This window comes from Diceros bicornis, chromosome 25, assembly GCF_020826845.1.
Source record: "Diceros bicornis minor isolate mBicDic1 chromosome 25, mDicBic1.mat.cur, whole genome shotgun sequence".
Taxonomy (NCBI): domain Eukaryota; kingdom Metazoa; phylum Chordata; class Mammalia; order Perissodactyla; family Rhinocerotidae; genus Diceros; species Diceros bicornis.
In genome coordinates, this window is record NC_080764.1 from 21,824,072 (window position 1) to 21,839,011 (window position 14,940).

The following is a 14,940-nucleotide window of genomic DNA, read 5'->3' on the forward strand; positions in this document are numbered from 1 at the left end:
GGTGGCGGAGCGGTTAAGTTCACACGCTCCACTTTGGCGGCCCGGGGTTCAAAGTTTCGGATCCCGGTCGCGGACCAACGCACCACTTGTGAAGCCATGCTGTGGGGGCATCCCATATAAAGCAGAGGAAGATGGGTAGGGATGTTAGCGCAGGGCCAATCTTCCTCAGCAAAAACGGGAGGATTGGCAACAGATGTTAGCTCAGGGCTAACCTTCCTCACAAAAAAAAAAAAAAAGAAGTAAATTTTTAAATCTTCTTTTTTTTTTTTTTCCCCAAAGCCCCAGTAGATAGTTGCACGTCATAGTTGCACATCCTTCTAGTTGCTGTATGTGGGATGTGGCCTCAGCATGACCGGAGAAGCAGTGTATTGGTGAGCGCCCGGGATCCGAACCCAGGCCGCCAGTAGCGGAGTGCGTGCGCTTAACCACTAAGCCACGGGGCCGGCCAGAAGTAAATTTTTAAAAATCTATTTTACATTAGTATCTTTATTATTAGAATTCACACCATCAAAATACAAAATGAAATTCTACCCAGATTATATGAGTTGGAGAAAAATATATGAATCAAAATATCTAAAGATAAATTTAAGTTGTGGTTATATGGCTGTACAAGAATCATTCCAGCTCTTTGGAGAACAGGCATCGATGATGTTTGATAAAAAGTGTGACACTGTCCTTGTGAGGATAGGAATATTCAGGGTCCATTTAATATTTATAAAATCTGGAGATTAAAGGAGAGATTTCAGGGCTGTAAAAAAACTGGTGCTGTCCTTTAAAAATCAGGAGCTGAAAAGCAATGGAAAAGAATAAACTCCTGGTGCATACAGTAACATTGATAACCTTCATAAATATATTGAGGGAAATAAAACCAGATGCAAAAGAGAACCTACTGTACGATTCCATGTATATGCTGTTCGAGCAGGCGGGCATAGATTGGGGAGGGGAGTAAAAGAACCTTATGCGATTCTGGAAATGTTATGTATCTTAACAGAATGATGATTATATGGGTATATACACCAATCTGTGCAGTTAAGGTTAGATATAATTAATGCTGCCACATGAATGCACTTTACGTACTTTTACTACGTATGTGTTCTCAATCAATTAACAAATTGCTCATCTGTAAACCATTAAGTAAATTTTGGTTAAATAATAATAGAATATGTAAATCTATGATTAAATATTGACAGAATTGAAGCTTCCTGACAGAAGGAACCATGTCTGTTTCACTTGGCACTGGATTCCCAGAGTGTGGAGTATTCTACCTGGCGTAGGGTAGCAGGAAGAAGGAAGAAAGGAATGGAAGAGAAGAAAGAAATTATTTTAGCTGTTTTTCAGTTTATGTATTATAATTAATGCTGCCATCTGCTTCATGCATTTAGTTTTTCCCTTAATTTATTAAAGGAGGTGCCTTTGAGCAGGACTGCCCCATAGAATATCTCCTATTTCCTGCATAGAATGGCTGGGATGAGGAAAAAGAAAACATTCTCAGCATTTACTTATGTCTTATGAATAGGAAGGACTGAGGGAGAAAAGAAGATAAACCAACCAGAAGGAGATAACCTCCAGAGCCAGAGTGCAGAGCAGGATCCTGTGATTTAAAGTGCTAACATAAGTACCTGGAAGGAAAGAGTTCATGCCTTATATCTGGGCCGAGAGCGAATAATGGGAAGCTACCCATGAGATGCACTGTGACTGGATGAAATCTGCTTCTCAGAACTCCCGCTCACTGGAGAAGAGTTTAACTGAGTCATTCAACAAGACGAAAATGACAAGATGGAGGCAGGATACCCTACACAAGGGAATGAGGGGCCATGAACAAAGGCTAAGAAGTCTCTCTTCCTTGTCCTTGGGTAGTGGCATGGAGTAATCCTACCTTATGTGGAACGAAGTATTATTTCCCATAGTATATGAAGAAGGTTTTAGTCTTTGAACAGCTGGTATAAGCATATCTTTTTATAAGAAAGAAACTGCTTGTGAAAATGGGCTTTGGTAGGTGCATTTTGGGTAAAAGGCAGAGCTCAGGTTTCTGCCCAAGAGGAGGCAACTCTGTATAACAGTAAGAGAGTTGGAGCTGACTGGGAGCTTTTGGGAGAATTGTCAAGATGAACCCCTTAAGCTGGCCTTGAGTATAGGAGGGATATGGGGAAAAGTAAAATGCTGGTGGAGGGCCGGCCCCGCGGCTTAGCGGTTAAGTGTGCGCACTCCGCTACTGGCAGCCCGGGTTTGGATCCCGGGCGCGCACTGACGCACCGCTTCTCCAGCCATGCTGAGGCCGCGTCCCACATACAGCAACTAGAAAGATGTGCAACTACGACATACAACTATCTACTGGGGCTTTGGGGGAAAAAAAAAGGAGGAGGATTGGCAATAGACGTTAGCTCAGAGCCGGTCTTCCTCAGCAAAAAAAAGAAGAGGATTAGCATGGATGTTAGCTCAGGGCTGATCTTCCTCATAAAAAAAAAAAAATGCTGATGGAATTTTATTAAGTCATTAGCTGAACGATTTGTAGTGTAAACACTCTTCTCCATTTCCTCTTTGCAATCTTTGGTAAAATTTATGTTCTTTATTGTTTTATAAAGCATATTTTCTTTGTGGGAGAATGAGTATAAATGCTGAGTTCACTTTGATGTTAGCACTAATTAAAACTGTCTCACTGTTCAGGCTGCTATGACAGAATACTATAAACTGGGTGGCTTATAAACAACAGAAATTTATTTCTCACAGTTCAGGAGGCTGGGAAGTCCGTGATCAAGGTGCCAGCAGATTCAGTTCTGGTGAGGGCTACTTCCTGGTTCCTAGACGGCCCGTCTTCTAGTATCCTCGCAGGATGGAAGGGGAAAGGGAGCTCTTGGGGATCTCTTTTATAAGGACACTAAAACCATTCATGAGGGATCCACCCTCATGACCTAATCACCTCCCAAAGACCCCATCTCCAAATACCATCACATTGGGGGTTACGTTTCAACATGTGAATTTTGGGAAGACACAAACATTCAGCTATAATAGAAACTCAGACTACATGTGGAGATGGCCTATATCAAGTTAGCCTCCATTTAGTCACTCTGGGTCTGCCATGTTCTTTCCTAAGAGTCCCTGGGGAAGGAAGGGCACCAGGAGGACACAAAGGAAAAGGGCAGACTGGGAAAGCTGCAAATTCGATAGGGCGGGCACCTTGTCCTGGACTGAAGATGGCCCATGTAGTCCAGGAAGCTCTCCTGCTTCATGGTAATACACATGGCACATGCACCAGGCTGCCAAGCAGCAAGTAAGAAACGGTTTCTTCCTCGGGTTCCTTATGGACTGTTGAGAATAAACCATAGCTTTCAAGCCAGACTGCTTAAATTACTGGTTCCTCTCTGGGTTTATTATTTGCTAGTCTCTTTCCTTTATCAAAGCCTTTTTTTTCTCTCCAACTGTTCCAGTCTGGTCTCAGCTGGGCTAGTTCAAGGGAAGAAGAAAGAGATCATGTGCCAAGGTTGGGCCAGGAAGATAATGGGGCAAAAGCACCTCCCTGTGGCTAACTGGCAGGAGAGCAAGAAACGTTAGCTCCTGGATCTGCTATAGGGAAGAGAGAAATGCAAGAAAATGATTTGTGGGAAGTGTAAGCTTCGGAGTTTTATTATCATCTTTCCTTAGCCCATGGTCTCTTTAGCGCCACAAGGTTACAGATCATGAGGTCTGAAGTGCCAAGAAAATATAGGCTCAGCATAGATAGCCTCTGAAATTTTTAAAGCCACGAATTATTTTAGCATGAACACCATCATATGCCATCATTTTTTGTTATGTTGCTAAAGCCATCGGATATATGTTAGAGTGATTTTTTTTTGTCTGAGTGTCATGACAGGAAAATAATATTTAAATGAATATATAAATCAAATCATCTCTACAGGCGTTGTTAATCTAAAAAAGTATTGCATAGACAACAGGAAAAGCAAGGACACCTAGTCTATACTTTCAAATAGGATTTGATTATTTTAAAGTTGTTCACTAGCAGAATTTCTCACCAAGTTAGTGTAAATTATGCTATTTAATAAAAGATAGCAACAATGAAGTTAAATGGTTTTTTTTCTGTTCAGTATTTGCTTTAAGAAAAAAATCCTGAAATTTGTAGGGATTTCTGATGCCAGGAAATCATGAAATGTAAGAGTATAGTTAGCAATCAGGGCGACCTAGCTCATGGTAATTGGCATATGTATAATTATAATTTGCATTCCAGTTATTTAAACTGAGATATCCTTGATCAGGTTGAACATACTGTGAGTAGAAGATCTCCTTTTCCAAGAAATAAGATGGAGAAAGTCTTTGGAGAATGGCCTCGCTGAATTGGTAAGTTAGCTTTCTCCGGATTTTGGTGATTTCCCCAGTCCTTCCATAATTCCTCAGTGCTCTGGCCATTTTCTGGTAAGTCATGGTCTTTCGGTTGCCTTTTCTTTTTCCCCAAAGTTGGGCAAGTTTTTCTTTGTTTTTTGATATAAACTGAAAGATGCCTCTGTTTTTATCTACCCACTGAATACAAGATGCCATCTCGGGATTACTCAGGGATTCATGAAGATATTCAAACAGTCGGAGCTTCTTCCTGCCTAAAATGGAGAAAAACAATGTCATTTTCCACCCTACCTGTACACAAGGAACATCATCAGGAAGAGTTTGTTGAATGACTCCAGAATTAAAAGCTACATTGGGACTGGTTTTCCTCCTCCTCACCCCCTTAGGAATGCATTAATGGCATCATTTTATGGGACTTGAAAGTCAAGGGTCTGTCTAGTCTATTGGAAAAGGGAAGCACAGAGCCTTTTCACCCAAGTCTCCCGTATGTCATGTGGTCTTTCTTCACAGTTAAATCTTGACTACTAGTTTTATGTCATATGTTAAACTTTCTATAGAACAACAAAACTGAGCAAACTGGACTGCAACGTTTAGTGGTTTTAAAGAAAAGCCTCAAAAGCCATTTCCAGAAAGCAAGTCATTTGAAGGGGCTTTATTCAAATGAGTTAAGTCAAATGAGATAAGAAATGTGAATGCGTTTTGTAAAAGCAAAACTGTACGCCAACATACGAGAAAGCAATAAGAGAGACTTTGGTAAAAATGCTAATTCTGGGTCTGCGTAATGACTTGAAACATAAAGAATAGAAAAACTGGAGTGGAAAACGCCAAAACATCTTCATGATATTTTGACATTATTTATGAGCAATGGCAATGGGCCTTGTGATATTTTTCATTGCTGTGAAATAAAATGGTACTACCAGAGTTTTCTTCTCTTTAGGAACACAGCCCTTTACATTTCAGAGTAAGTAAACAGAAAACTTTGGGAGGATTTGTTGTGATGGTTTTTGTTTGTTCAGTTGATTTGATTTCTTTGGTCTAACAGAGAACAAAGGTGACAGCCCATTTTGTGACTTCTGAATTGGCCTATAAATACCATGTCCCACCAGATCTGTCAGTAGCTTAAAAAATCGATGGCCAAATTCCATTTTCCCCTTGAGAAAGTAGAATAGTGGATTCTCAAACTGCTTTAAACACTCTCTGGGGAGTAATACTGTTGCATCAGTCATCATTCATCCAAAAACCTCAAAGGTTTTTACAAAGATTATCTTTTGTGTTATATTATCTTGAGTTTATGAATTGAGAAATGAAAGGGACTTACCAAAAAACACATCATGAATTAAAGTCACAGCCTTCAACAAACTCTCTGCCTCTCATCTAGTGGTCAAATCAATTACAATAGATCCTCATCTTTTTAAATTTGTTTTCAATTTGAAAAAAATGTTATCTTTTTATTTTTTAAAAGTAAAAACATCATGTGTTCATGGTAAAACGTTCAAACAGAAGCACAAAGTGAAAGTAAAAGTTTCACTCTATCCGACATATTTCTAGAAAATGTTTTGTCTTCTTTTTTGCATATATAAACATATGCATCTCCTTTAAAAATTAGAAATAGTATCACTCTATTTTGCACTTTTTTCAGTAAATAATATATCTTTAATTAAATCATAGAACAATATAGAGATTAGTTATAGATAGATGAAATACCGAACTGTTGACAATGCTTACTTCTGGAGCATAGCATGGAAAGAAGGAATACTTTCGCTTATTCTCTACATACTTCTGAATCATTTGAATTTTTAATAAAGAACATTATTACTTTTGAATTATGGAATTAAAAAGGATTAAAACAAAAAAGTAAATGTATTTTAGAGTTCTTTCTGTATCAATATATAAGGTATGCCTTCATGCCTTTTAATAGCTATATATGTTCTGTTTTATGTATGTACTATTTTTCTCCCAATAATGAATGCCTGAGTTATTTCGAAATTTCATTCTGTTTCAAATGTATCCCTATTTCAGGTGGATGAACAGAAACAAGAAACAGAAAATGGTGGATGAAGTGTCTCCTAATGGCAAAGCTCCACAGCACAAAACACCAATGAAAAGACGCAGGCTTCACACCCTAGAGTGAGTTAGTGGTTAGTTATAAAAAAAATAATAGGTGACAAGCTAAACAACTGGACAGAGGTAGAAGTGTTATCCTCCTTATATTAAATTACTACCGTGGCTCAACGTTCAATACCAATACTCAGTGATACAGTATATTTATTTTATCTGTGTGATTATATGCATTATTTCTTGCTGGATTAGAATATTACTGCATATATAGAATTTTATGATTCTAGGATATAGTATACCGTTTTCTAGGAACAAAACTAGTTTTACTAAAAAATGTTCACCTAAAATAATTTTAAGTAACTGTGATAAATTATCATTGCATTGTAAAATTGGGATGTATCTTAAACATCTCTGTACCTTATACACAAACAAATATGGTAGTTGAGCCCCAGTCTTTTACTATCACAAACAACATGGCAAGGAACATCCTAATACGTATATATGTACACACACACACAACACGCACACACATCAACCATAGCTTGAGAAATTATTACAGTGCCAGGCTACGAGCATAATGCTTTACATAGTTATTCTCATTTAATTTTTACAGCTATCTTACAAAATCCGTACAATTATTATTTGTTTTTTGAATAAGAAAACTGTGGTACAGAAGGTTAAGTGATTTGCCTAGGCTCACACAATTAACCCAGAGTTCACACTCAATCCTGAGTTATATAGTCTCTAAGAGTCAAAAGATATGAATATTTAAAAATTGTGATTGTTATTGCCAAATTGCCTCGTAAAACTTTGTACGAATTTACACTCCCTCCAATAGTGCATGAGAATGTGTGCGCCCCGTGTTTTAGCCAATAGAGGTTACCATACTGCTTTACCACATTTCCCATCTGTTAGGTGAGATCACCATCATCTTAAATTTATGAAATCAGATTTCAAATTTATGAAATATCGAATTATTACGGAACTTTTTTTTCCAGAAAACTTAACAGACAAGATGATTTCTATCCTGAGTGCTTCACAATTACAATAAGATTGCTAAAACAATTCACAGAAAAGTCCCCCCTTCTATACCTAAAATATATATACATTATTCTTGAACACAGATTTATTTGAGAAAAGTGACACTTTGTAGCTTCAGAACATCTCTATGAAGCGATAGGGAGGCTTACTCAAGATGAACGGCTTGGAGTGGTTCAGTCTGTCAGAGTTAAATGATTCTCAATCATGATAAAAGATATTTTGCAAATACAATTCCAAATTCAGACATGAAATCCCCTTAAAGCTGCTTTGTGGAAGATCTGTTTCTTTTACCTACACAACGAGTGATGGATCTACATACCTTTTCCTCCCTTTTGCTGGAGAACAGCAGGTTGTACTAGCTGGTTTTCAGGGATGTTCTGCAGAGATTGATGAATATTTCCTTCAAAATAGAGGTCTGCAGCACTGTTCTGTATAAATAATGCAGCAAGATGTTAAGTGGGACTTTCCGTGTGGCCCCCCAGTTGGTGGCGAAAGTCAAAGGTTGAGGACAAAAAAAGTGCTAAGCATCTCCCAAATTCTAGAAAGCACTACCCTCAACTGCAGCCAGATCTCTCCCAGGATGGAACTAGCATCAAACCTGTATAAAGAGAAGATCAAGGGATGGAGGGTAATCTTTGGCTTTTTGAAGAGTTCCATATACTCCCTTCCCTATGAGAAAGGAGAGGGAGTTGCTTCCCTCCATCCCCCTAAAAATGCCCAGTGAGAAAGAAAGATCCAAAAGAATCATTAGTAGAAATTGAGGTGCCAGCTAAAAGGGAAGATGGGCTTCCATTCCTGAGTTGGATGCCCATCTGGGCAAGAGGAGATAAGAAGAGAAAGATGGCAGCCAAGGCAGGGCAGAGCCAAGAGAGGGGACAGGAGGGAGGAACCCGAGCTCCTACCATCACATACAGCAAGGATATGTGGATCTCTATGGGTTAATTAGACACAGTGGAAGGGGCTGGACTTGCATCATCTTACCACACCCCACACAAGATAGCTACCCAGAAGGCAAGGAGTCCCCAACCACAAGAGGCTGTACAGTGTATGCTAGGGGGTGTGAGTTAAAGCGGAAGTAGGGTTTCGCAACTAAAAATATTGAACATTCTGTGTTTTACCTGGCAACCCTAAGTGGAGGCAGAAAAGGTTAGGCTGGAACCAAAACTCCCTCTTCAAAGAAATGCCTTGTGGAGAGGTCCTGACAATTTGCAGGGTCAGATAAAGGACATTTGACATAGCACGATTGAAGGTAATGACTAAAGAAAAACCATTTTATATTTACACCCCATCATACTAAGACTGGTGATAAAACGGATACATCAAGAAAACAACGTAGGGGCCAGGCCCGTGGCCTAGTGGTTACATTTGGCACACTCCACTTCGGCAGCCCAGGTACAGTTCCCAGGCACAGACCTACACCACTCATTGGTGGCCATGCTATGATGGCGATCCACATACAAAATAGAGGAAGATTGGCATGGATGTTAGCTCAGGGCGATCTCCCTCAAGCAAAGAGAGGAAGATTGGCAACAGATGTTAGCTCAGGGAGAATCTTCCTCAGCAAAAAAAAAAAAAAAAAGAAAACAACATAAAAGAACACATGAATGGAGAGATAGATGGTGAGGACACTTTCGTTTGCAGGAGGCTACTAAAATATAAACAAATTGGTCCAATACATGTAGCTAGCTCTGAGTTTGGGAGGGAAAACAGAGCAGGTTAATACTAGATTGTAAGTAAAGCCAGTACTGGAGAAGTTTGGGCCTTTGCTCTATGGCTTTTAGAGGAACCACAACTTTGTGCAATTTTCCAGATGGACTAAGAAGTGATATGAGAACCGTAAAAGCACCTCCTCTTTACAGAAGTCTCTTAAACCAGTCTGAAGCTGGGGGGAGAGCAATGATGAAGGGCAGTTTCCTTCTTGATGGCATTGCTGATGATCACCCACCTTGACTGTCAATTCACACTATGATGGTCATGAATAAGCATGCTACAGTCAGGGCTGTCTTTAAGCTGGGTTTCGGCTAGCCTACACCAAGTGGAAGGCTGGTACAAATGGGAAATTTGCCTGTTCCTGAGGGGTGGTCTCCTGGTACATGTACTCACTATTACTGTTCTCCAGTTATAGACAGGTTCCTCTACAGGCAGCACACCACAGCAGTTGGAATTTCCTCTGACATGAGAACAGTGGTTGATGAAGGCGAGATAATTTTTGTAATCTAATTTAAAAACAGAGAAAGAAACTGAAAATGTCAAGGTTTATATTTGTGTGTGTGTGTATGTTTATAAATGCTTATATACGCAATTGCTCCTTCCCATGTTCTCTTTCCAGGTTCTCTTCTCATTTTGCATTTCTCTATGGAGTTTGTTGCATTATGCTAGTATTACAGGAACTCTTTTACAATTACAGCTGCTTGTAGGCTGAAATCTCCTGATTTCTTTTATCTTGGAAATGCTCCCAACACCTTATGTGAACTCAATAGAAAAATATCTTCATTTCCTCTAGACTACCATTCTATAATCTGTAGAGTAATGGGAGAGGAAGAAGAATATTTATTCTTTTGAGTAGACTATCTGTTGGATGGGTGGAAGGTCTGTAAGATAAATTACAATAATTGAAAAGACCTTTCTGAATAGTTAAAATTATCTGCCTATTAGATAAATAAATGTCAACGAAATATGCTTAATAGCAAATAATTATATGTGTCAGTATTCCTGTGTGGAAGGTCATTCTCTACGTTCTCTGCATTTTTATATGTGAGACTTTGAATTTATTTAGGCTAGGTAACCCTGGATGCTTTTCGCGTTCGTTAGAATTAATTCTAGATGCATCGGGTAAAAATGGTCTTCTCTGTTCTGGTCATTATTCTTACGTGTGTATGTGACCAACAAGCCATTTGATGTACCAGAGGAAGAAGGGGACTGACATCTTTACCTGGGGAGTACTGAAGATCTCCAGTTGAATGTTGCTTCAATACCTCAAAAGCGTCTTCAAATGCCTGTCCCAGCTTATCTTGTTCAACACAAGCCTGTTAGAACAATGGCAGAACTCGGGAGTTATGAAGTTACCAATTGAACTTAATTCTTCTGATATAAAAGAGTTTCTCAATCATGGCACTATTGACATTTTTAGGTTGGCTAAATCTCTGTTGGGAGGCTGTCCTGTGCATTGTAGGATGTTTAGTAGCATCTCTGGCCTCTATCCATTAGATGCTAGTAGCACTCCCAGAGTTGTGACAATCAAAAATGTCTCAGACATTGCCAAATATACCCTGAGTGACAAAATCGACCCTGGTTGAGATCCATTGCTCTATAATATACTATTTAGAGAGCAGTATCCAGGCCAGCCTAGTGGCGCAGTGGTTAGGTGTGCACCCTCCACTTCGGGGGCCGTGGTTCGCAGGTTCAGATCTCGGGCACGCACAGACGCACCGCTCGTGGAGCCATGCTGTGGCTGCGTCCCATATAAAGTAGAGGAAGATGGGCATGGATGTTAGCTCAGAGCCGATCTTCCTCGGCAAAAAGAAGAGGATTGGCATCAGATGTTAGCTCAGGGCTGATCTTCCTTACCAAAAAAAAAAAAAAAGAGAGAGAGAGAGAGCTGTATCCATTCTATAGTATAGCATTTAACATTCTTGTAAACTTTAGCAAGGAGTTGTATAGTAGGAGACTGATTTGGAAAAAGGGATCAAGGAAATATCTTTAATTGAAAGGAATCTGAATTGTTACTTAAAAATTAAATGCTCTTTAATTTCCAAAGCATGTCTCCAAGACCTAATATTGAACTGTTTTATAAATCATTTCATATCCTTATTAATATGATCCATATATTTTATTTTCAAAATGGAGAAAGTGGAAAGATTTTAAAATGCCAACTTACCATGCTTCGTTAATAAATTGACAGTTCTGAAAAAGATTAATATTTAAAAAACAAAATTAAATACTGTCTCTATTTAATTTACCTCTGAATTAAAAGAGCTTACTCAAAAACTATTTTCTGAAAATCTTATATAAACCAAAAGTACCATCTGAATTCTCTTTGATAAGAACAAATTTTATTTCTACAAAATTTCCTACAAACGTTTCTTTCTGCTTTTCTATCTTTACAAAACTTTTTGAATGTTAAAATAGCTAAATAGAGTTAATTATCTAAACTGCTTAATTTATGGAATTAGCACAGGAATATATTTAAGTATTTCAAGTATTTTAAAATTCCTTTAAGTATTAAAGTATTGAAAAATTCTGAAAATCAAAATCTTTTTTACCTTAGCGTAACTCTCCATTTATACCAGTGATTTTTTTTTTAACTTTTCTGGTGTGAGAGCCTTCTGAGGATCTGGTGAAAGACATGCTTTTTCTCTCATGAAATGTGGACTTACATTACAAATAAAATGTACCCGATTAAACCCATCCGTGGACTTTCTAAAATCTTACGTTAAGAACGCTGGTCTATAATTTTAAGTTATCTGCTTCCTTATCCCTGTAAGTAATTTAGATTTTGTTTTAAATAAACAATTATCACACAGACTCACATCAAATGTTTTTTAACTCTGTGTTCTTTAGAACTACGCAAAAAACAAACAAATCCACGTAAGAAAGAGCATGTGATGGGTCCAACATTGCTGATCATTTCATTTAGCATACCAGGCAACTGTGTTTATACACAAGTTCTTAACATTTATCCTGAAAACACAATGAGCTTACGCTTTAATATTTAACACCGCATAATACAACGAATTATATTAGATAATATTATATTACATTATATTAGCATAATCTAATGCTATTATTAAACATATGCATAATACATCAATATAATGCATCAGACATCAAAATTCTATTCTGCTCTTTGAAATCACTATATCATGTCAGTTAAAAGAGAACGTGAGAAGAAAAGCCCATTAAAAAAAGTAACTATGTGACATGATGGGTGTGTTAACTAAACTTATCGTGGTAATCATTTTGCAGTATATATGTATGTCAAATCAGCATGTTGTACACCTTAAACTTACACAATATACATCAATTATATCTCAATAAAGCTGGAAAATGAAAAAGAAATACAGTTTTCCAATGTAGGAGATACTGAACAATTTAGGAAAAACTTAAAAAAAAAAAAGAAAATCCATAAATCACTGGGCTCTAGTCCCTAATGAATGTTATCAGTATATGTATTTTTAAAAAGCCATGTCAATGACTCTTCAATTAATTATGCCCTGACTTATAAGCGCCAAAGCAAATACATAACATGAGTGTTGTACTTTGAATTAAATATTTAAATGAAGCTATTCTCTTTGACTAAAATACCCCACAAAACTACCACAACTCTTAAAAGTAGCAAACCCAAAGGGAAAAAAAAGCTTGAAAACGTTATTGATCACTTCAATTACTTAATATTTCTTATATCGGAACAGGCAGTCAATGAGAAACACTCATTAGGCCAAAGGAGAAAATTAACAGTTATTATAAGGTATTTTGAAAAGTGTAAGCTAAACACTTACCAGGAAGACACTTCAACCCTTTACAAAGATGTCTCATTAATATCAGAATCGTTAAGACAGAACTGTCAAGAACTCACTGGCAGAGTTGCATTAAATAGCTGTTTTTAAGGAAGTGCTACAAAAGGGGATTTTTTTTAAAAGATACAGTGCCTTCATAATTTCTATTTCATGATACAGCCAGTAGACACCAGGGGCTATTATTTTGAAGAGGCACAGAATAGTTTGTATCCTATGGGCCAAAAGCATTAGAAGAAACCCATGAAACCCCCACCCGGCATAAGTTGCAGCTCCTCTGGTCTGCACAGCCCCACTGGAAACCTCTGACCTGTACAACTCTTGTCCCTTCTTCTTTTTTTATTCCTATAACTTCTTGCCTGATTCTGGACCCTATATTGCCTTTCTTGACTGGACTGTTAACAGCTTTCACTCTCGCCTCCCCAGATTAGTCTCTTTCCTCCCAAACCTTACTTTACTCATGCTGTCGTTCACTGATGACCTTACTTAGAGGTCTTAAAGGCTTAGGCTGTTGCCCTGGCATTTGAGGCCCTCCATTCAGCCTTATTTCTCACCATTCATTCAAGAGGAGGAAATGGAATCCACTTTACGGTCTTCCCTCCACACCTGGATCCAGTCGAGGCTCCGAAACGGTTAGAAGAGGTTTACAGTTGGTGATCTAATTGGACATGCTTGATGTTGGTGCATTTGCAGAGCAGGTCCAGTCTTCTTATTTAGCTTGAAGGATTATTTGGGATGGTTTTGGTGGCTCTGATGGAAATTACGGGTGCTCCCTCCACCTATAAATCTTCTTTCCCAGTCCATCCATCTGCCCATTTACCCATTCCATCTTACCTGTCCATCAGAGTCCAATCTAGCATCCACAGGTACTGGGTGGAAATAAGCTTCCCCTCTGAAACACGTGTCTGCATCACCCTTGCCTAACTGTAACCTTTTGCCATTTTAATAGATGTCACATTTAGCCAGAGGGGTGGCGGGGAGAGAAAGCACCTAAGAATTTTTTGTAAACCTTGTGGGTGGGGAGAACGATTTTCTGTTTTGCATAGCTGGAATCTGAGCTCACCTTTGATATGGGACTATTGTTCTACACCAACTACTTTTTAGACCCGATTTGTTATGCAAATATAAACACATATCCCCTCTTCTGAAATGTAAATGTTATAGTAACAAGTGTATAAAATCGTAATGGCTAATGTTGATGAGCTTTTCATCTGTACCATCCCTATGTCTACGCCCTTTTCGCGCCACTTTATTTTTTCATTTGGTTCATTCGACAAATATATATTACTGAGCTCTTTCTTTTGCTGGACACTGTCCTATGTCCAGGCCCTGAACAAGCTCTAAGGAGGAGAAATGATGACAAAAAAAAAAGCAGACTACAGAAGTAGTAGATAATGATAAGGGAAAGTGATAGAGAGTATGTGGTCATGGTGAATAGTCATGAACATTCTCTGAGGAGGGAACGTATGTGAGCTGAAATCCAATGATTAGAAAGAGTGCGCAAAAGAAAAGAAGAGATGCAAAGATCCAGAGAAGCACCTCCTGGCAGAGGAAACAATAGGGGCAAAGAACCTTAGATGGAAATGAGTTTGTTTTATTTGAGGTACCGAAAGAAAGCCAGGGGTTCTGGAGCAAAATGAGCCTGGCAGCCAAGAGGCAAAGTTAGAGAGGAAGGAGGGAGAGTTTAGATCAACCAAGGCAAGGCAAAAGAATAAAAGGCAATCAAGGCAAAAGAACAAAAAAATTTTTTTTCAAAAGATTCTAAAAATCACATATGATAGTAGTTACCTGCTTAGCTCCATTTCACAGATAAGGAATCTAAACCGAGGCTCAGAGACATTTCATGATTTTTCCTAAGGTTCAATTGCTAGTGAGAGATGGGCTGGGCTGGGTCCAGATTTGGGCCCAAGTGACTTCATGCTCATGCTCTCTACCACCATGCTGGAGCCCTGTGTCTGCGGGTTGGGTTCCATCAGACCAGGATTCTCAGTCCTGATGG

General features: G+C 38.5%; 1 protein-coding gene across 3 annotated transcripts; it reads right to left on the reverse strand.

Annotated features, from left to right (window-relative positions):
- Positions 1 to 3,636: 3,636 nt before the first annotated feature.
- Positions 3,637 to 13,871, reverse strand: SPIC (Spi-C transcription factor). Of its 3 annotated transcripts, XM_058568569.1 has the most exons (7): positions 13,776 to 13,871; positions 13,496 to 13,658; positions 11,306 to 11,331; positions 10,361 to 10,454; positions 9,532 to 9,644; positions 7,748 to 7,856; positions 3,637 to 4,583 (listed from the first exon to the last, which is right to left on the reverse strand). In XM_058568569.1, exons 3-7 carry the CDS (start codon positions 11,306 to 11,308, stop codon positions 4,156 to 4,158), a joined length of 747 nt encoding a protein of 248 aa, XP_058424552.1. In that variant the 5' UTR covers positions 11,309 to 11,331; positions 13,496 to 13,658; positions 13,776 to 13,871; the 3' UTR covers positions 3,637 to 4,155. The 3 variants fall into 3 exon arrangements, with proteins under 3 accessions (XP_058424552.1, XP_058424553.1, XP_058424554.1); XM_058568570.1 differs by lacking the exon at positions 13,496 to 13,658; XM_058568571.1 differs by lacking the exons at positions 13,496 to 13,658; positions 13,776 to 13,871 and adding an exon at positions 12,927 to 13,482.
- Between the last annotated feature and the right edge of the window lie 1,069 nt (positions 13,872 to 14,940).

Bases quoted from the DNA above. Each gene is read 5' to 3' on its own strand.
- SPIC (XM_058568570.1), bottom strand. The intron at 9,645-10,360 runs GTAAAGATGTCA...TTTTTAAATTAG, and splicing joins AGATCTTCAGTACTCCCCAG to ATTACAAAAATTATCTCGCC. The intron at 4,584-7,747 runs GTATGTAGATCC...TCTCCATTTTAG, and splicing joins CCAGCAAAAGGGAGGAAAAG to GCAGGAAGAAGCTCCGACTG.